Consider the following 22,450-nt stretch of genomic DNA (forward strand, 5'->3'; position numbering starts at 1 on the left):
CGAACATTCCGATGCCTTCTCCACCATCCTCAGCCGAGAATTCGGCACAGGAAGATACCTTGGTCCCCTGTCGAAAGCCAAAATGGAAGATCTCATCGGGCCATTCCAGACAGCCCCACTTTCGATCATCCTGAAGCCTGGAAGACCCAGAAAGTTCCGACTTATACAAAACCTTTCCCACAGTTTCTCCTCTCTCACTCATCCCATTGCCTCCATCAATTCCTCCATTGATTCAAACCTCTACCCCTGCACGTATGGTATGTTCTCCACCGTCTGTCTACTCAATGGCGACTTCCCCCAGGTTCACAAGGTGCCATGCGAGACGTGGCAGAGGCTTATCGTACCATTCCCCTCCACCCATCCCAGTACCCTGGCCTGGTCGTGCGCACTGGCGAAGATCTATTTGCCATTGACACCAGCTTCTGCTTCGGATGCTCATCAGCGGCCAGCTCTTATGGAGGCCTCGCTGACGCTGGTGCTGACATTTTCTGCAGCGAAGGAATCGGCCCATTATCAAAATGGGTCGATGACCATCTCTCATCCGCATCCTGTGGTTACACCTGGAGAAATACAATGAGCAGCGAAAGCTTTGGGCCTGCAGCATCCAAGACCAGGGCGGTCTTCATAGAGATGGGGGCAGAAAGTGGTATCGAGGCGCAACTCTACCAAACGACCAACCAGAGGAGTACAATGAAGACTGTTCATTCCCCCTGCTTGACTCATCACAGAACTCCCCCCACTCAACTGAAGACGAAAAATTCTCCTACTGCATGGCAGATATCAACACTCTCCAAAGAAACCGGGACCCTGTGGGAGATATCCAAAGACATTGAATTTCGCTCCAACCCGCCATTCATGGGCTTCACGTGGGACCTCAATGCTTGCACCATCGAAATTCCAAGGGAGAAAAAGGAGAAGTACTTGGTGGCTATATCAGCCTGGGAGTCCCGAACCCGCCACTCTCTGCTCGAGGTCCAGAAGCTTCATGGCAAGTTGCTACACGCTGCACACGTTATTCCAGCTGGAAGAGCCTACATCACTGAGGTGGAGGCCATGCTCTCCATCTTCGGTGACCGTCCTCTCCTGCCTTGTACCCCACCAAAGAACTGCGCAGCTGACCTCAGGTGGTACACCTCCCTCCAGCAGCAGCGTGTTAGTAGAGTCATCCCAGGCCCGTGCTCTGTCGACGACCCAAACACCTTCTCTGATGCTAGCTCAGGCGTGGGAATCGCAATTTGGATCAACGGCTGGTGGTGTGCATGGCGCCTTGTCCCAGGATGGAAAGCAGACAGCCACGATATCGGTTGGGCTGAAGCCATCGGCTTCGAGTTCCTCGTCCTCAGCATCATCCAAAACGCACAACCCCACCCTCTGCCTTGCTTCAAGGTTTACGGAGACAACAGAGGAGTTGTGGAAGGATGGTGGAAAGGGCGCAGCCGCAACCACCCAACCAACACTGTGTTCAAGTGCATTCACTGTGCCGCTGAATCCGCTGCCTGTATCATCCTCACACGCTATGTCTGTTACGCACTCAAATAGATCTGTTATGCGGAGCCCTAAGAGGGGCGTCGTCCGCTAACGTTCGTGACGTAACCGGAAGGATCCGGTATAGCGAGTGAGACTGGTGATGACGAGTTGGCAGTGATCACAGTATGCACGTGTCACGTGACTTCTGAGACAGATGTCTTAGAAGTCGCTCAAGGTAAGGACAGTCTTGTCCAAACAATGAGGTCGATCGAGGTAGACTTAGTCGCAATGAGCAACTAAGAAAAGATACTAGAGACTGAAGCCAAAGGGGCGTTCAGAGAGGAGTATGTTCCAGGGAAGATTGAGTAGATTCAAGTTAGAGAATCTAGTACAAGGTGACCGACTACTTATACTAAGTGGAGAGGGTTAAGGGCAAGGCTACCGCACAGTAGATAAGGGTAAAGGGGAAACGAGAATGGTATAGGTGCGTTGGCAACAGAGCCGAATTAGTGATGGATGGTCGAATGTGGAATGAGACCGAGAAATGTTGGAACAGACCAACGGTAAGAATACAACGTGCGGGAATCCGCAGTCAGAAGGAACAGAAAGGGAAAGCCACATTGGTGGCACGAGTCAGACCGAGTCATAGGTGCGGGACCACATTGGTGGTCGAATCATAGGAGGAATGTGCGTGCACGTGCATAGAGGCGGGCGATGCGAGGGACAGGAATGGTCCCGAGGATCCGGTCAACGGAAAGTCGGTAAAGGAGGATGAGCTGGTAGATGGTGAGGGCGAGGATGAAGGGAAAATGATAGGGGGGCCACGTGACCGATGTTACTTGTAACAATGTCCCTAGTGCTCTTAATCCTGCAGACGACGCATCACATGGAAGGTACCCTAACCACTCCTTTCTTCTGCCCCCCATTCATATCCCTCCCTCCATCTGGGATTTCGTTGTCGACTTCGATGCCCCTCTACACCCAAACGAGCATAGAGAACGCACCCAGTCAGTCCCAGTTCTCGGGCGCCCCAAGACCCATTCCAAGCGCGATGACACCAACCATGTGCTCGAGAACAGAACCCTCGAACGGCAAGGAGAAGAACTCCTCCAAGCGTCGCAGATATAGTAGGTTTCCCTATGCTTCACTTCAGGCTTCCCGTGGCTACCACTAATGGCTGTACAGCCTATGCTCCTGACCTCAGCCCACGACCCTTGTTGTTGCGTCTGCACTGTCCCGCCAAGCAGCAGTTACGCTTGTGGCTCCCATTCACATCTTGCCCCAAACCAAACACTCTCACCACAGAAGACATGACGCGCATCCAAGACGTCATGTGCCATGCGTGGGCAGACAGCACCCACGAGTCCTACGGCTCAGGCCTCCTCATCTTCCACGTATATTGCGACTCACGTGAGATACCAGAACCAGACCGCGCACCAGCTTCTTCAACCCTCATCTCCGCTTTCATCGTGTTTGCTGCCGGTTTGTACTCCAGGAAAACCATCGCAAATTATGTCTTTGGCATACGAGCCTGGCACATTCTGCATGGTGTGAAGTGGTCACTCGACGATGTCCAGATCAACACGTTACTGAAAGCTTCAGAGAACCTTGCACCCCAGTTGTCGAAGTGCAAGAAATGCCGCCCATACACCGTTGATTTTATATGTTCACTGCGCGACCATCTCAACCTAGACTTGCCGCTTGATGCCTCAGTGTTCAGTTGCTTCACGACGTCCTTCTATTGCACTGCGTGGGTCAGGGAGTTCATGGTTCCCTCCCTCTCATCATTCGACCCTGACATCCATGTCAAGCCTTCGGATATGTGGGTTGAACGTGACCGCAACAACCTGGAAATGAGGGTCTTTCATATCCCGAAAACGAAAACCTCCAGAGAAGGGGAGGATGTCTCGTTCGCATGGCAAATGGGACCTTCGGATCCTGAGGAAGCCTTAATCAACCATTTCAGAGTAAACCAACCTCCCGCCGGGGGCACCTTATTTTCATATTGCTTCAAAAATGGTCACAGACCACTAATGAAACAAAAGTTTATAAGCCATCTAGCTCAAGCAGCCAGAGCTGCAGGTTCAGACCCACTTCAAGGACATGGCATCCGCATCGGCTCTACTCTAGAATACTTGCTGTGCAACGTTCCATTCGAGGTTGTCAAGACGAAAGGTCGCTGGGCTAGCGACACATTTCAGTTATACCTCCACAAACACGCTCAAATAATGGCACCATACATGCAAGCCATACCATCGCTTCATGAGAACTTCCTTCATTTTTCAATGCCGAGAACGCAATGAGCATTAATTCGAATCGTGTGTCATCCCCACCTCCTACTATGTCGGGTTTTCTCTGGCGTCACTGCGATGCATTGTCGTGGACTCCTAGTACTTTGGGGGATTCGCAGCTCACCTTTTCTCGGGCAGATCTTCATTTGGGGCCGGATAGCACTTTGCGCTCTCACCCATTATCTTAGTCTGTCGTACCTCCATTCCTGTAGCTTCGCATTAGAGTAGAATGCATTCTGTCTGATGATCTCGTGCAAAACATCGGCATCTGAGCGTCAACCAAAGACAGCTCCTTACAGATGAAATGCGACTCAGTATATTAAATGGAATTTTGGAGAACGACAAAGGGGGGTAAGCAACGTAATATTATAGAACGAAAACATGATATTTCACACCAAAAAAAAAATTTTGCTTGTTACATATGGTGTTGATTATGCAGTTACAATGCCGCAGCGAGCGGTGGCAGCAATGCGAAAATTCATGGGTATGACAGTATGCCTGAAACAAGTACTGATTGCCCCCATGTAACTCGAGACTTACTTATAATGCTGTTGATACATGGTATGCATCAGCAAACTATTGATTTCGTGACAATTCCCACACTTGTGACAATTCCCCACAATTCCCCACAAGACGTCACAGGTCTCACAGACAACACAAACAAATGACTATAAATTTGAATAAAAGCAAACAAGTCGCACAAGCAAGCACAAGTGCACAAGCCTGCACAAGTGCACAAACTGTACAAGAGACACAAACTGTAGTGTGAAATATAATACTAGTGTACTATACTAGCAACAAATTTATATACATATGCGCAGTGAGAGAACAGACTATTTACATCTAATACATTGATTAATAACACTAGTATGAGAGCAAAATGCACTTACTACTCAGTGTCATGCTCGAATAGTAGTAAACATTGTGATGCCACTTTTCCTCCAGCGCTCTGAGTGCATGCGTCCGACATTAAGGTCAGCCAATAATAGACACTTGTTCACAGCTTCTGCCCGATGGTGGCAGATATGGGTAAGTATTTGATGTTGTTCCAAAAAGCAGTCAGCCAGGTGTTTTTGAGCTTGACAAACTTTAAGTTTGGCCTGGGCTGCCTCGAGCACAAGGTCGGAGTTATCTTCTTCTGGTTGATCAAACAAGTAGCAGGACTCAGCTGAGTCTCGTTCCTGCAGATAGCGGATATGAGTGACAACTTGAAAGCAACACATTAGCGATTGCAACTCACAAAGTGTATCGCTATGGGTAAGCTCTCCTCCTCCTTTTCTTCTTCTTCCTCTTCCTTGACAAGGTGCGATTGCAATGGAGAATGTGAAAGGTGTGGATATCTGGCGTCAGGCCAGGGGGATGATAAGCCTGGAGGAGTTGAAGAGGAATCAGAATTGTGAGAGTCAGGCGAATAGTAGGAATGGCAAGAGGATGGACGATAGGCAATTTTGGGGGAGGCGCGAGAAAAGATTTCAGGCATATGGATGTACAGGTAGTAGCTTGATATTAAGAGCCTGTTCGGTAAGTTAGTAATTAGATTGCAGATTTCTGAATGAAATAAGTGTGGGAACTTGAGCATATTAGTATGTCGACACCTACATGTCTGAAGTGCGGAAAGGTATTCACTAGGGACTCCAGTGTTACTCATCATCTAAGCCAGCCTCATACATCTTGTCACAGTTCCATTCGTGATATTGTCGACGTCTTGGAGTTCACAGATGTAGTTCCACCACAATGATCCCTCAACCCACCTCAGAATTCGAATACTAGTATGGGTCAGAGATTTGATGTTACTGATGACTCCCAATTTGATGCTCAGGCCGGGGATGGTACTAACTTAGACAGAGACCTCTTCAACACAGCAGGAAACTTACCTCCAAGTAATAAGGAATGGTATGAGGGTGCAGCCAAGTGCTATCCTCAGGACGGCGCCACATTTCTGGATCTCTTCGACGCCAATGAGTATGCAGAATACAGGAAGGAGAACCTGTTTTACCCATTCGCATCGAGGGAAGAGTGGGAGGTCGCTGACTTCCTCCTGCGTTCTGCCCTTAGCATGGCAGCAATTGACACCTTTTTGCAGCTCTCTATGGTACATATCTTTCTTGTTGCTTTCACACTTCGACCATGACATTACCTCACAGATAAAATGATTAAACCCATCGTTTAACAACGCTAAAGATTTGCGAAGTCGGGCTGAAATGCTGCCGAAGGGACCGAGCTGGAAATGCCAAATCATTCCCTCGCTTCATGGCACGAAAAGCCTGATTCGACTTTTTTGGAGGGATCTGGTCGACTATTTGGAGAGTCTATTTAGTAACCCCCTCTTTCACGACCAACTTGACTTTATCCCTTGTCGTGTTTATAAGACTGCAGCGCGGCTCCTGCATGTATATTCGGAATGGTTGACAGGTGACGCCACTTGGAGCATCCAGGTATATGCGGTTGATGGACTCATGAGGGATGCTATCTCACAAGACTGTAGGATCAACTGCCCCAAGGCACAACAATCCTTAGCACCGTACTTTTGTCTGACAAAACTAATGTCACGACGATGACAGGTGCCAGGGTCGCACACCCACTGCTACTAGGCCTTGCTAATATTCACATGTGCACTCGCACGAAGCTCTCATCCAAGGCATTCATGCTCACAGCTCTCCTCCCTATCCCGCAGTACTTACACCCCAATCAATGAATGCGGGGTATGCTCGAAGATTGCCTCATCCACGAATGTCTTTCAATCATTCTGCAGCCTCTGATGAAAGCTGCCGAACTCGGAATAATGATGGCAGACCCAGTGGGAAACATTTGCCACTGTTTTACCCCCCTTGCGGCATACATTGTTGATACTCCTGAGGCATGTATGCTCGCATGTGTGCGTGGTAAAACCTCTCCATTTACAATGGCGTCGTACCTGCAGTTCAGGGACAACTTTCGTCACCCCACACGTACATGTGCAATCACTCTTGAGCAGCTCACCAGCATCGATGTTGATCCCAACAACCTTGAAGCTTTTTTTGCTGCATGCGCGGAATTCTGGCTGAATGGTGTCTTTGCACCTTTCTGGAAGGGTTGGCGGTTCAGTGATCCCACAATATTTCTTACACCAGAAGCTTTGCATCACTGGCATAAACAGTTCTACGATCACAACTTGCAATGGTGTCTTGCAGTTCTTGGAGTGCCAGAATTTGATTTCCGAATCTCAATATTGCAGCCCATTACAGGCTATCACCACTTCTCCAGCGGAATATCCAAACTGAAGCAGGTCACGGACAGAGTCCACCGCGATATACAGCGCTACATTGTTGGACTGATCGCTGGTGCAGCCCCTCGTAGGTTTGTGATCGCAATTCGTGCTTTAATGGATGTCCGATACTTGGGGCAGTCTCCCGCACCTGATGATGACTCACTGGCATTCATCGACAGATCACTCGCAATCTTTCACGACAACAAAGATGTCATTATGACACTAGGTGCTCAGATGGGTACAAAGAGAGCCATTGACAATTGGCACATACCCAAGCTAGAGCTCATGCAGAGCATTACCACTAGTGCACGCCAAGTTGGCGCTCTCATCCAGTGGTCCGTGGATGCAACTGAACATGCACACATCACCGAAATCAAGGACCCAGCACGGCATACTAACAACAACGATTATGATCCCCAGATCTGTCGTCACCTAGATCGAGAGGAGAAACTGCATCGTTTTGCAATTGCTACAACTCTCAAGAGCCCTCCCACACATCCTGATCTCGAAGAACTCCATGAGGATGAAGGGGACAAGGAAGAGGATAAGGACAAGGAAGAGGAAGAAAATGGGGAAATTAATGAACCGATGGATCTGCAAAGTGCACTCTTACAGGAACTAAATCATATGCGTACCACTTCCAACTACTTCTGCAAAATAAGATCGTTGGCTACTGCAAGGCACGATGGAATTCCTCAGACTCACCCTCCTCGCACGTTCCTTGCTGGCAGCACCACTGTTCATCTCAACTGTAACCCCACCCGCTGTAGAGACTCATGCCTCTCATTGTGCAATATGGCAGTTTTTACTGGGGAGTACATGGCACGAACTTGTAGCATCACTCTGTGTGCTACCCGCAGCTATCTCTATATGAGGCGCAGCTTTCCCGCGCAACGCGCGCCATGCGCGCGTACCTTTCCCGCACTTCACGATGTATATGCGCGCGCGCTTTCCCGCGCTTGAGCGCCCTATAGCGCCAGCCATCCGGAAGCATCCATCCACTGTCCACCAAGTTCCCTAGTGCGTATATTTCCATTTCTCACATTTGCTTATCGTTCCATCTTTATTTTTATCATGGACCCTTACTTACATATATCTTTACATACCTTACTCGGTAGCGCTTCGGCTCCGCATGACAGCGCTTAGGCGCCATACTTAAGCGCCAGCAGTACATACTATGACTGACGAACTTACTCTCCCACCAGAACGACAGAGGACTTACTGGTTACTACCCACTATTTACCTAGCAGAACATAGTAGAAATCTATTTGTTTACACCTTGCATCTCCCTTCTCTTGTCTTACATCATATCATCACCTAAGCAAACTCACTCTTACTCTCTCTCGTATCTGTATACACGCGCACGCTTTCCTGCGCTTCGCGCCATACGCGCGCATTCCCGCGCCTTGCGCGCACCTGCGCTTTCTCGCGCTTCGCATTGGCCAACCAGTAGCGCTTTCAGCGCATACCTCTAGATCCTTGCTGCACTCGCTTCCCCTTTAGGGTCGAACACACTTGTCATCTCAAGTATAGCAGACTAGGCAATGCACGACCTTACAACAATTATAGATACAGTCAGGAGCATTGTTCGTGCCTCGCTGTATCGTTGAACCTTCACCGCACTGGCTTGAAGATTGATGAGGTCACCAATCAATTTGACATCCCAGATCTGCAATATGCACTATCAGACTTCCTTCGACGTGATGCGAGGAACGGAAATGGAGTTTTTGGGGTGGGGGTTCCAAGAAGATTGCTGATTGACCGCCCCTTGAATATCCCTTTCGAGCATGTTCAAGTATGGCATACCGTTCGCTTACAACAAGTTTGTCTCCACGATTCCAGGGTTGTTTTGCCTGCACAAACCATGCATGCCTCTCCTCCATGCCCTGGGTGGCCAAAAGGCCGACAAGATGTTGCTATTCTCAACATCGATAGCGCGTATGATTGGCCTAAGTCAGGGTTAACAGGTGAGCTCTTTAGTGCTCATATACAACTTGATTACCCCTGACACCTTTTCCCTCTTTTGAAGGTCATGCTGTCTGTGAATTGCAGCTCATCATGCGCCCAATACCTCGACGGGGCTCACCTATCACATGGCGTGATCAATATCTTTGTTATGTGTGCAGCTTTAAGATTGGTGTGATTGATTCTGTCACCGAGATGCACACATTGGCATGGGCAAAACATGCCAATGGTACTCTAGTGGGAGATATCGTTCCTCTGATGCAACTTCGAGCATTCATCAACATCATCCCAAAACTGGGTGCTGCAGCGGATCCTCGGTTGACTAAGTCTACTTCTGCGCATTATCATTCTTCATTTTACTTGAATAAGTACTTTGATAAGCAAATTTATGATACCCTGTACTATGCGTCGCAAGGATAGATACTAGTACTGTTGGATCATTTTCTTTCCTAGTGATATGACAGATTGTTTTGTGTAGTACTACTACTACTCAATGAGGAAACCCACGATGCCCATGGTGGCACTGCAAGCATTGCTACTGTACACTAGAGGGAGCGCTTGCTCGACAAACTTACCGACCATTAAGACAGGCAAGTGAGTTGTTGCTGTAGAATATGCCAGTTGTAGTACTCATTACTCCATAGCGTTGACTGGTCTCGACTCTGAATCCATCCGAGTCAGATGCCACAGAGTCTGACCTGCTCGCTCACCAAACTTCCCCAATGTCACAAGCCACCACATCATTCGACCTCTATCTCTGCGCCCCTTCACTTAGCTCGACAGGTTTCCCGCCTGAGGGTGGTTGCACCTACGATCTCCTCAAAGACCTACTCCAATCAGAACTTGAAGGCCATGTCATCTTTGAGGTTGACCTGAACATCAAATATAGTGCTAGCCTTTTCCACCAACTCGTTCCTAAATTCTCATTGAAGATCACGCATATCACACGAATCAAATACTACGGCCGAAATAATGGACCACCGGTATATTTCCAGGGCGCATGGAATTTCAATCGCCAAAAAAAGCCCAAATTGAATGATCAGAGCAACAACTCCAGCTCAGGCAACTCAGATGCCGATAAATCTGGTACTAGCACAGATTTTGACATAGATGATGAGGCCTTGGATTCTCAAGGTTCAGGAATGATCTCTCAAGACACAGATGGAACCTGGAGTCATGATGAATACGATGGCACCGCAGAACCAGGATCAAAGAGGAGGTGTAAACCCTCGTCGACCGAGAAAGACTTGCAGTGCCTCTTCAAAGCCGTTATGTATGCCCTGCGCTGTGAACCGTGCATTCGAGCTAAACTTCCTTTCCAATCATCGAACATCGAATGCTACTGGTCTGCAGAGTTTGCTAACTCACCCATACAAGACTCTTACAATGCACAAAAGCCCGATGTTGCTCTGTTTTATTACAAGAGTAAGACTTGCGAGAAAACGTGGACAGACGTTCTGAGCTTTATCGAGCACACATCCTCTGATTTCAGCAAGAGGCATGATCTAGGAGGGTACTGGGGGTCCACCACTAAAGCATATCTCATTATGCGAGAACAGCCCTGGTGTCGCTTCATCACCTCATTCTCTATCTGTGCCAACCAGCTTCGTGCCCATTATTACGACCGCTCGGGCCTCATCATAACTCTTCCAACTCCTATCCAATCATCACCCACTCGTGTCGCTGATGCAATAGCTGCTCTCTCATTAGCAGATCCAAGCCTTTTGGGTCTTGACCCCACAATCCACATGTGCATCCCTTCTTGCAAAAGTACTCACACTGACCTGGCAGTAGGGGCGATTGGTTGGGTAACTAATAATGCTGATAAAAGATACTCAATTATGGCTGTTCTGTGGAAGAGCCAGGGTCTATTTTGTCGTGGGACAGTTTGTTACCGCGTTCAGGATCCTGTAGATGGCAAAGAATATGCGATGAAAGATTGTTGGGTGAATGAGGTGAAGAGATACCACGAAGTGGACGTCCTCAAGAGGCTCAAGGGCATCCCTAATGTGGTCCAACTCATAGACCATTGGGATGTCCTATTCAATGGGGAGCCTGACTGCACATCCCGCATTCGAGATGGATATGGTGTCCTTGAGGACTGGCCGGACAAGAGGTTTTGTAATAGGTATCACCGGCGCCTTCTCTTGACCCCCTGTGGAGATCCTGTCATGGGATTTCAGCTTCAGAAAGGAACTGATTTGTGCCTTTTGTGACTTTGTGGTCGGTGAGTTCAGTTTCATGCGTTTTTATTGTTGTATCATTTAACATTCTATCTATAGCTCATGAAGCAATGATTCAGCAATGAATTCTACATGGAGACCTCAGTCCAAACAATTTCGTAATTCATGAAGGTATTGGGTATTTCATTGATTTTGACCACACATCAATCATAAAGGAGGGCGAGACATTTACAGTTTCGTTCGGTACTGTAAGTTTGAACGTGAAGCTCGTGGTTCTCGCTATTGATTGTCGATATTTCAGGGAACTGTGCCGTATATCTCCATGCGCATTTTGAAAAAAATGTCAAAGAATGCTGACATCATCAAGAAGTCCATTAAAGAAAAAAAGAACAACTCCAACAACTCCAACAGCATCGCTCAGCTGGAGCTGGTCGAGCACAATCCTAGTGATGACCTAGAGTCACTTTTCTACATTTTTTTCGAATTTGTTTCCAAGTACAGGGGGGCACATGGTACACTCGCTCCGACTTGGGATAAGACAAGTATGCCATGGGCGGATGCCTATAAGAATTTGGGTGCTACAAGCGGTTTGCTTGCCACCTTTTTGGCGAAAAAGGGAGCCATGTCCGAAGGTGATATTCTGATGGACAGAGTATCAGACTACTTTTCAGAATTCAAGCCCATTGTTGATGAATGGCACCTTCGAATTCATTGCACAGAGTCCCAATCTCGAAGGAGCAATCATTCACAACCACATCTTCCAAATGCTTGTCAAATTCATTACAAAACTTAACGATGAAGAACCAAACCCATTTCCCTCTCCATACCTTCCAGTAGCTCCCCCGAGTGCCCCAAGTACTCATCGTACCGGTGCACCTCCCGTCGTTCAACCCACGGCAGGGCCTTCTCTATGTCGTTCATTGTGGCTCAGCACAAGCTGGTGGACTTGATGGACTCACACAATTCTGATGCCTCCTCTTCATGCAAACTCACTCATGTGTTCCTATATGTTTATTTTTCTTTCTCTTATGCTACCTCCCTTAGTATGCAAATCATGGACATCTCCTCAGATTACTATTGACATGCAATCATGATTATGTAACATGGATTATGTCATGTTCATCGGTGCCATAACTAGAGCTACATGCGTACATATTGAAGTTGTCTGGTACCATGCCTCTGAGGAAGAAGCCCAGACGTTCTTCACCGGATCTACAGGCGACTGCTCGGCGAAGCTCAAAACCTGGCCATGGTGTTGGTGGCCATGCTGCACAGCTGCAAAAAGTTGGAGAAACAGTTGCCGCCCCAGCAAGGAAAGGACTGAAGGGTGACAATCTTCAAATCAGTAGCTCTGAAGAAAATCCTATGGCTCCTTCGCAGCTTCAGAAAGGAAAGAAAAATGTAATGTGATTTTTTTATGATTATGTTCGGGCTAATTTTTTCAGCCTCCTGCAAAACATCGCAGCACTGCCAAGAAAACGCAGAACGAACACAGAACAACAGAAAGCAGCCAGCATCCTCAGGCTCCTACTTCCCGTCCGAACCCACATGCGGCTTGCTCTTCCGAAAGGTTCGGATTCAAGGAACCCCAGTCCAATGGTTGCGAGAGGGCCAGAGAGGGATGGCCCATGCAGAAGGACACACAGTCCAGTGGTCACAAAACGGTTGGACGGAACACGGGTCAGCGAGATGCAGGTCATGAGAGGGAGTCCACGGAACCTGGTAGTGGTTGCGAGAAGGACAGGCAGGACACAGATGATGACAAGGAGTTTGCGCTCAGCTCTCATGAACGCGATGAGTCCGATGACGGTGCTGACCACAATGATGATTTTGACAGTGGTATGCAGGTGTGAGTATTCTTCTGTCTGTCATTTGCATTCTCCCTGATATTATGTTCTCTTTGCAGGGACAGAGATGATGGTCAGTGCACGCGCCAGCGAACGGATGACACAGGCGATGCAAATGATTTTAACGAAAATCTGGGTCGACCTTTACCGGATGATGAAGCTCAAGGAGATGCAGATCCGCATGATAAGCTCACATATATGGAGCAGGATGAAGTATTTACGTTTTTTTTGTTCCATTCCCACATTAATTGTCTGTACTTGAGGTTTACGACGTTCTCAAGCATCATCATGCAAAGAATGGGCAGTGCAAAGCTCCTTCACTGACCCATTTGTCGAATGGGCAGGAACGTGCACATACTTTCCATCGCTCAAAATCCTCTCATCGATGCCCATCCCAGCGTGTTTGTTCTAAATCTCCTCGCCCATGCTCTCCCCAACACATCAGGTGCTCGAAGTCCACTCATTGATATCCATCGTCTGGAGGAGCTTCTGCTGTTCGAGTGCATAGACCTTCACCTGCACATCATTCCTCTCATTCAAAGTCTCTGCGTCAACAATTATCGCAGCACGACAGATATGTACGCACTTCATCATGCACGCAGTCTCCTCTTCGGCACCCATCTCAACCAATTACTTCCTCAAGTCACAGTCACACACAGCCCACCTCTCGTGGACGCCCTCCATCATGCTCTCCATCTGACACTCTTCTAGCTTCAAGCCGTGAATGTTCTGGTAGTTCTACACCCAAAGATACTCGTCGATCTGGAAACAGCAAACGGACGGTCAAGACAAACCAGGATAACCCTTCGAAGCTAGGATTTTATCCGCCCACTTGGCAAGCATTTCTGCAGATTGCGAAGTTAGAGATGCGGTTGCAGGCCGTTCTAGCTTATCCAATTCCAGAGTCCCAGGAAGCCCTCAACCTTGCACGAGAAGTCTTGGACACTGTGCTATGGACATACCACGAGAAGAATATTAAACTTGAGAGAGGTATATTCTCCCTACACCACCGTCTATCCTTCTCACATCAGTTTTTTCAAGGTTACTTTCCACAATACGACACGCAGATGTGCCGGCTGGTAAGTTCTTCATTTATTGATAGCGAATGCGCTCGCTGATACTACGTCGATGAGCTGTGCGATGATCTGTTCACATTCCGCACAGAGCTCAAAAAAATCATCATATCTATTGCAAAAAGGGCGTATAATATCTTCCCACAGGGCTCAACAATGCGAAAGGACGAGGCTCAAAAGCAGGTCACCACAGCTGCCACTAAGCTCCTCAAGAGCGGTGATTACCTCCGGCTCCCTGACTCGTCTGATGTAGGTTGCAACACCTGGTAATGGTGTCATTTAAAATTGATTCTCGCAGGGAAAATTCAAGAATTTTACGGTGCAGGCTCTCAAGGACGCTTGTCTCGAATTTTACTACAGCAACAGCAAGAAAGCATTAAAGAACACGGATGAATTCCACCGAACAATCCCTGTCAATGCTATGCTTCTTGTAGCAGTAGTGGTATGTTTTTAATTCTTTATCCTTTCACCGCTGATGATTCAACAGTTGAAGGGTGTTATCTCTGGCTTTCGTGAGACTGGCACCGACAAGGTTCCTGATCTAACTGCTGAGCAATGCAGGACCCACATCGTCAATTTACGGAAATCAGTTGACACACTGCTCGACATTCCGGAGCATTGCGAAGAGCTTGAAGACATGTTGGAGCAATGGGCTAGGGTTGGCATGGGTGACTCTGAGTATGTGACTGGGAGTGCGATGCAGAGGATGTTAACATCATACTTTAGTAATGCTCCGATCGATGTGCCGTGTTTTTCTTAGACAATCATTACGGTTTATGTGAGCCTTATGAGGCTGTATGTCATGTTTACTGTGTGAAGCCCTGTGATTAAATGTATCATTGATACAGTCTTTGTTATGTGTATGGTCTGTGCTATGTGTATGGTCTGTGCTATGTATATGGTCTGTGTTATGTGTGCGGTCTGTGCTATGTGTAGAGTCTGTCTGCATTGTCATGAGATGTACAGATTGTAATAGTATGTGACAGAATTGTAAAGTGGGGACATCCTTGTGTAAGTGTAATGTCTGTACAATACTGTACAATACTGTACAGTATTGTACAGGTGCCCCCTAGTTTGCTGATGTGTGTGTGACATTCAAGTTGAATTCATGCCTTTACCTCCTGTGGAGCAACAGAGAAATTGCTCACGACAGGTAAATGCATGCCCGCAAATGAAGATTTTAGATTCACATTACCTTGAGGAACCTGGTCGGGTGGTAGCATCAATGGTACAACGGGCCAGCCTCTCCAACACCTCTGTCATCATTGGTTGTTTTTTCGGGTCTTCATCCATAAGTTGCCATGAAATTTCGAGGAAGGTATCGCGATCCATGGATGGGCGACACTTGTCGCACAGCACCTCTAATGTCTTTCCACAGGACCACAAGTCCGCATGGATCGCACTGTAGAAGCCATTACCAGTGGCTGCCTTGGGGGCGATATATTCGGGAGTGCCCACAATGCCATGGAACCTATGTTCGACACCCTTGACTCACAAGGACCTGTTGAAGTCGATGACAGTCAGATGGCCGCCATTGACGGGGATCAAGATGTTATTCGGCTTCAGATCCATGTGCACCATGCTGTGTTGGTGCATGAAGTCGACTGCTTTGAACAGCTGTTTAGCGACAGACCACAGGTGTGCACTGGGCTTTGTTAGCGACGTGAGCCAGCCACCAGCCACTGGCATCGATATGATGTTGCTGCCACGCACAGGCCAGATTCGTACTCCAGAGATGGTATGATTTGCAGGGGAATCAATTCCTGTGAGGTATTGCAAGATTTCAATTTCCTTCCCCCCTTTCACGAACTTCAGGTATCCCTTCTTGGACTCGTGAGTACTAGTAGTGTTCGACACGCAAGCTATCAGTGGATACTACAAGAAGTTTCTAACACATCAGTATCACATTCCCAGACGTTATGATGACACGTACCCCAGCAGGGATTAACTTGATCTTGTAATTCATCTTCTTCAGGATAGCTTGGATACCATCCGTACCAAAGACGCCGAGATCATCTTGAGGCTCCTCATCAGCATCACCCTCAACTACTGAGGCCAATGTCGAGCCGCCCGTCCTGTCCTGCTTAGCCTTAGATGTGAGGGAGAGAATCTTAGAAGCATTCTGGTTGACTTTAACAAGGCTATCCTGTTTGTGTTTGTCAAGATGCTTGGCCAAGTCCTCAAGCATTGCGATGAGGTTGTACATCTCACGAAGAAAAGGCTTGATCACAATGTAGACATAACTATCTGATAGGGATTGTGCCAGAGTCCGCAAGGACTGCACAGGGTGCACCTTTTGCCAATTGCTCTCATCCAGGCACTCTAGAATGATGTCGGCAGGGGTTCAGTCATCAGGACGGTGCACGGGATTTTTGAGCTGGTAGTAGTTGCATTTATCAAATGAGATTCTACCCAAAATACGACGTGCATCAGCCGATTCGGATTTGAGGTACGCAAAGGTATCCTAAATCTGAGCATTATCGGAAGTTGTAACATGGTACAACTCAGTGTCAAGGACGACGAGGAATGTGTGGACCATTGCCAGACTCAACTGTGGGAGACGCGATAAGTCAATTAGATGTAGAGATATCAATATGCAAGCACGAACTTGTTTAGATTCGCAACAGGTAAGGAACGATGACTGTGTAGCTGCAGAGCGAGACAAAGGAGATCAAAGGGCAGTTGAACTATATAGGTGTGGCGTGCATAGGACCCTAGTAGCTGAGTCACACAATCTTTGGTAAGCGACCACCCAAAAAAGGAAGCCAAAGATGCGTTTAACTTGTTTGTCTGCGCCCGCATCTTCAAAAGGTCAAATCTGTAGTACTTCGTGACCATGAATTTCTGAGTCTTCTTGTTTGGAAAATTGAGCGGGTATCGAATGAGGGCACAAAACAGATTAGATGAGTGCTATAAAGAGTGTATGTAACTCAGTCTTGTGAGTCGAAGACTACGAGACACTGACTGACTGTGACCTACTCATGAAATTTGAAGCAATGCCATAGCATAGTGATTAAACACATCAAGGCTACAGTGGTAAGAACTTGATAATACACGCAAACTTGATGGCGACCTCACCCAATCCTCCCAAAAACCCTCCCAATCTCCCAATCTCCCTCTCACCAAAGGGGAGTCGCTGAAAACTAGTACTATAAGTCTGATCTTTCTCTGGAAATCGACACGAATATTGTCACGCATATTTCCATCATTTTCCGGAGATATGGCTAGGACCATTTCAAGTTCTCACTAGTTAGGGCCTGGCTGCTCTTTTTTTTTTTAAAAAAATCCAGTTTTTGTCCTATTAAGAGTTGTACACGATGGAGGACAATTCAATCTAGTCTAGGGGACCCCCGGTGTCCCCAACGCATCTCTGGGATCGCGAATGCCCTAGCATGAGGCGTACCCCCGCTAGTCCGCCGTTCCTGCCAGCTGTTTTAGACGCGCATCCCAATGAAGATGAGATGACTGTATGTAGCTGTAACTGAGGTTTGGCTAACGTAAGGATGAACAAAAGTGCGTACTCGGCAGCTTGCTGCGGGCAGGTACAGGAGTCTGGAGTGAATGCAGAGGTAGGTTTGTGTTTAGTTTCCCATGACTTGGCCGATGGGTCAGGTCTACCGTGGGTTGACTTATTCCAGTGGTGGGCTGAGGTGACTCCGTGTAAACGAGTGGGGTATATGGTGCGTGGTGGTACATTGAGATGTGGTATGGTACAGTGCGTTGATGATTCTTGAGGGGGTAAGGCGGGTGGGGGTGCGGTGTTAGCTGCGGTGTGGAAGTTGTTGTTACTATGAGGGCCCCGCTCTATTACAGCACCATGTATGCGTTAACGACTAACCCCCAGGGACGGAATGCCATCGAATTGTTTCGAGTTCCGAAATATGACTCTATGCCTTCTTCTGTGGAGTATAAAACCAACAGCATCAGCAATCAAGTTGCCAACGACCTCTATACAAGTAAGATCAACTCACTATCATGTTTACCCGCTGTAGAGACTCATGCCTCTCCTTGTGCAATATTGCAGTTTTCACCAAGGAGTATGCTGCACGAACTTGTAGTATCACTCTGTATGCTATCCACAGCTATTCCTATACGAGGCGCAGCTTTCCCGCGCAATGCGCAACTTGCGCGCGTACCTTTCCCGTGCTTCACGATGTATATGCGCGCGCGCTTTCCCGCGCTTGAGCGCCCTATAGCGCCAGCCATCCAGAAGCATCCATCCACTGTCCACCAAGTTCCCTAGTGCGTATATTTCCATTTCTCACATTTGCTTATCGTTCCATCTTTATTTTTATCATGGACCCTTACTTACATATACCTTTACATACCTTACTCGGTAGCGCTTCGGCTCCGCATGACAGCACTTAGGCGCCATACTTAAGCACCAGCAGTACATACTATTACGAACTTACTCTCCCACCAGAACGACAGAGGACTTACTGGTTACTACCCACTATTTACCTAGCAGAACATAGTAGAAATCTATTTGTTTACACCTCACATCTCCCTTCTCTTGTCTTACATCATATCATCACCTAAGCAAACTCACTCTTACTCTCTCTTGTTTCCGCATACACGCGCGCGCATTCCCGCGCTTCGCACATTCTCGCGCCTCACGCGCACCTGCGCTTTCCCGCGCTTCGCATTGGCCAACCAGTAGCACTTTCAGCACATACCTCTAGATCCTTGCTGCACTCGCTTCCCCTTTAGGGTCGAATGCACTTGTCATCTCAAGTATAGCAGACTAGGCAACGCACGACCTTACAACAATTATAGATACAGTCAGGAGCATTGTTTGTGCCTCGCTGTATCGTTGAACCTTCACCGCCTTTCTACTGTTTTTATTGTTCTCCTCGGCCTGACTGCCCTTGTCAACGCTGGAGTGCCAGTAGTAAGCCTCGCCTTACCTTAAACCTTGTCATGAAGTTGACATACAATGTCCGCAGGCTGCTCACGAAGCTATTGACCTTGACAAGCGTAACATCATCGGAAGAGATGAGGACTACAAAGTTGTCAGATATGGCAAGAAGAGCTACACCTAGAGTGAGTTCGGCAAAATCATAAACAATTACGGCTGATGCGAGGTGCTACAAAGTTTCGCAGACCAAGTCAGGGATACGACTAGTCAAATGATTTTGAGGACGGTTGGCTTCGTTTACAGGCGTGCAGGATGTTGATGAGGAGCGGGTAGGCCGGGAGATACAGGAAGGAGGCAGATAAGAAATATGGGCGGGTAGCATAGCAGGAATATGCATGACATGATCATAAGGTGGACTTAAGGCAGAGCTTGAATACAAGTTTCCAATGGCAGCTGCACGCTGGCGGGCATGCGGGATGCGCATTACAAGGTGGTCTCATGACCAGTCACCTTACATCGCAGTTATGAGGAGATGTGGTGGGTAATACAGTGTAAGAACACTTTCAAATACGGTGAAGGTACAACAATTCAGATGGTGAGTCTGAACAATGTTGGGTCTTGCAGAACCTAGCTGCTATTCGACCCTAAAGGGTTTCTGGACCAGGCTCAAGGCTCAGAGGAGAGGAAATGTCATCAAAACTTGCTGAAGACTCTGACTCATACTGGTAACTGGTGAAAAGGTAACTTCATTATGTAAGCTACAAAAGTGCAAACATAACACTAAGGTAAAAACAGTCTCTGCAAGCCCAGCCAGAAATGAATCCCTACAACGGTACATAGTTAATATCCTATCTTTCCTATTTTAGTATGTAAATGATTGACGTACCTCTGATACACAGCGCGTCTCTATCATCTTCGTATTGATAACCATGTCACGACCCGAGTCTATCAAATGCAAGGTGACGAATGAAAATCTCGTGTTCCATATCTCTACTTCCAATCAACTTCTGACAAAACGTGTTAGGCACATAGTCTGTCGACTTACTGACACCAAGGTTGCAGCAGAGCGAGCAAAGTTCGCTGTCGAAAGGCAAATGAGAGAGGTAACACATCGTGAAGCTGCAACAACAAAGGCACAAGATGATCGTGTACAGCACCTCGGAAATGCCTTACAAGCTATCGAAGAAGCAGGCTTCCGTGTCAGTGCTTTAGCTGAATCTATATTAGAAGTTGATGAACACGAACGATCAACAACGCTCTACTTATATATCACGACCTTGGGCACTCACAGACACCTGCTCCAGCCTCCTGGAGAGTATTAATAATGATGTCCTGACAGAGGCTGACACACTACACCTCATCCACACACATGACATGGAAACGCTGATTGAAACTTGAAGCTGATTTTGACAAGACAGCAGACTGTCAGCAGTACTTGCGAAATTCTTGGATATAGCAACCTCTGGTGAGACGATGATATAACGACAATGTCCCGCAATGATATCCTAAGCAAAAACGAACCTGGCATCTCCGTGCAGAAACGATGCGGCTGAATTGAGAGGCTGATTGGTAGCGGCTCGACTTATACTTCGAAAGGGCGGAACATTTTGGAAGTTGTCAATGCACAAAAAAGGGAGGAAGTTCTCATTTTGCATATACAGACCTGGCTGAGCTTTGTCATCGAGCGATGTTTAAACTCAGCTGTTTGTCGATGGGCCCTCTGACTCCAGATTCTAGTCCTTTGGTCACAGATAGAACGGCATGGCCATTGGGAATACTGTGTCTAAGTCCATGTCTCTCTGTCTGTCCCGGTCCCATGACAAGTGACAGAATCGGGCACTTGATTATGGGTTTGTACTGAGCAGTCTTATCCATCACCAAAATTCCCCAAGTCTGAAATTACCTTATGCGGACACTTTCCCGTGCCACAATCTTTTACGGACTGATGACGCGATGACGATTGATGGCAGGTTCAACAACACTCCCTCACACATACCTCAACACCCTCCTAAACGCTGTAAGGCTGCCATCAGTCTGACGTGCCACTGGTAAGTTCAGATTTCCCCTGATATGTTATTACCGTATCAATTGACCAATGTGTCACACTGACAAAATCATTACATTGTCGTCGATCGTGTTTTCGTCAATGCACACAGTGTTACATTTATGCTGTCGTTCGGTGTCACACAGCTTACTCTGCAGCTGGGCTCTGCTTCTCGCGCAACATTCTGTAAATATCACAAAGTCTTGTGTTCAAGTTTTACTACTGACACCAAAAGTTAGAATGTTTTGGGAATTCCAGGCAACTCCATTTCCCTCCTTTCTTCTTACCACCATCTTCCCAACAACTTTTCTCGCCGCCGCTGCCTTCCTCCACTGATTCCACGAGTCTGAGTGTTTCGTGGATTCAGGTAGTATAAAAGGTATTTTTCAACGCATATACTCATGTTTACTAAGTAGATGAGTCTATGGGCCCTTTTGCCACAGTCGAAGGTACATCCCCTCTAGCGACATTCGCCGACAGTTCAATGTATTAGTCAGTCCCTATTGCTTGCCTGCTCTTGCCTGCCTCAGTTGCCTCACGGTCGTCTGCTCTCGCTTGCCTGCTCTTGCCTGCCTCATTGCCTCGCGGTGTGGTCTCGCTTGCCAGCCTCGTTGCTGTGTTGTATTTGCTGCCGTCGTGTTGATCCTGTCGTGTTTCGCATTGTTATCATGTTTTCTGGTCACATATCACATTTTCTGATCGTGAGTCGAGGGATTTGTATCATTAGGTTATAGCACAATTGACAGGAATACAACCGATTTTGTTTTGCACACGCAACTGAGAGAAATGTGGCTACAACATTCGACAAGATTACAACGGATGCGCAATATTATATTAGTCTCCACAGCGAGTCTCCTATTGTGAAATATATTGCTCCCAAATTCATCATATTTCGCGCGATTGCAACCGTTTTCAAAGGCCATGTTCAGTTTTTCCTGCAGGGTTGACTTGTGTCACTGGGCAGTGCGAGAGTAATGCGATGATCATGTGCATTATTGATACGTGAACCAAACATCACGTCAATAACACCAAATATTGATAACATTATCTCGTCGGCGGTCGCGTCTTAGCCCTTAGCCCTACCACCACCATGTTGGCCTGTCGCACTCAAACTCGTCTGATCCCCTATTATGATTATTTCTCGTCGTATGGGACTTCACTTGGAAAGTGTGAGCACACTACATATATACATCATCGGAGTCATCACTAGTGCCCTTGAAAGTCAGAACATGGAACTTTGGAGGGGTAAGCCATCACATAACGAAGTTGGAAGAGCGAAATCAAGTAGTCTAAGCATCCACAATCGTGAGTTCTCAGATTACATGCCAAAATATAGCGCATATATTGACTTTATTTGATCTTGCAGTCTTTTGAGAAGATCTTGTCACTCGAAGTGCTAGACAACCCAAACCCTCCCAAGTGAATTCTCCCTTGGCAGGTAATCTAACGAACTATCTGATGCAGAACTCTGCGCA

The 22,450-nt window shown here is 47.4% G+C and overlaps 5 protein-coding genes across 5 annotated transcripts; 4 read left to right on the forward strand and 1 right to left on the reverse strand.

Annotated features, from left to right (window-relative positions):
- Positions 1 to 5,529: 5,529 nt before the first annotated feature.
- Positions 5,530 to 7,968, forward strand: F5147DRAFT_775240 (uncharacterized protein; the record flags this gene model as incomplete). The annotated part of the gene is made up of 2 exons (XM_041441687.1): positions 5,530 to 5,850; positions 6,511 to 7,968. 2 exons carry the CDS (start codon positions 5,530 to 5,532, stop codon positions 7,966 to 7,968), a joined length of 1,779 nt encoding a protein of 592 aa, XP_041291225.1.
- Positions 7,969 to 8,869: 901 nt separating this feature from the next.
- On the forward strand, positions 8,870 to 9,390 carry F5147DRAFT_775241 (uncharacterized protein; the record flags this gene model as incomplete). Its single annotated transcript, XM_041441688.1, has 2 exons — positions 8,870 to 8,972; positions 9,035 to 9,390. The coding sequence occupies 2 exons, from the start codon at positions 8,870 to 8,872 to the stop codon at positions 9,388 to 9,390; spliced, it is 459 nt and encodes a 152-aa protein (XP_041291226.1).
- Positions 9,391 to 9,692: 302 nt separating this feature from the next.
- On the forward strand, positions 9,693 to 12,103 carry F5147DRAFT_775242 (uncharacterized protein; the record flags this gene model as incomplete). Its single annotated transcript, XM_041441689.1, has 4 exons — positions 9,693 to 11,086; positions 11,299 to 11,401; positions 11,455 to 11,805; positions 11,873 to 12,103. The coding sequence occupies 4 exons, from the start codon at positions 9,693 to 9,695 to the stop codon at positions 12,101 to 12,103; spliced, it is 2,079 nt and encodes a 692-aa protein (XP_041291227.1).
- A 223-nt stretch (positions 12,104 to 12,326) lies between these two features.
- Positions 12,327 to 14,833, forward strand: F5147DRAFT_775243 (uncharacterized protein; the record flags this gene model as incomplete). Its single annotated transcript, XM_041441690.1, has 10 exons — positions 12,327 to 12,554; positions 12,599 to 12,992; positions 13,060 to 13,213; positions 13,345 to 13,578; positions 13,650 to 13,990; positions 14,042 to 14,079; positions 14,134 to 14,322; positions 14,372 to 14,515; positions 14,561 to 14,751; positions 14,800 to 14,833. 10 exons carry the CDS (start codon positions 12,327 to 12,329, stop codon positions 14,831 to 14,833), a joined length of 1,947 nt encoding a protein of 648 aa, XP_041291228.1.
- Positions 14,834 to 15,435: 602 nt separating this feature from the next.
- On the reverse strand, positions 15,436 to 15,696 carry F5147DRAFT_526512 (kinase-like domain-containing protein; the record flags this gene model as incomplete). The annotated part of the gene is made up of 2 exons (XM_041430004.1): positions 15,436 to 15,544; positions 15,569 to 15,696. Coding segments are annotated over 2 exons (237 nt in total), but the record flags the coding sequence as incomplete, so codon positions are not given.
- Positions 15,697 to 22,450: the final 6,754 nt, after the last annotated feature.

This window comes from Suillus discolor (genome assembly GCF_016758755.1).
Source record: "Suillus discolor strain FC423 chromosome Unknown F5147scaffold_38, whole genome shotgun sequence".
In the NCBI taxonomy this organism is placed as follows: domain Eukaryota; kingdom Fungi; phylum Basidiomycota; class Agaricomycetes; order Boletales; family Suillaceae; genus Suillus; species Suillus discolor.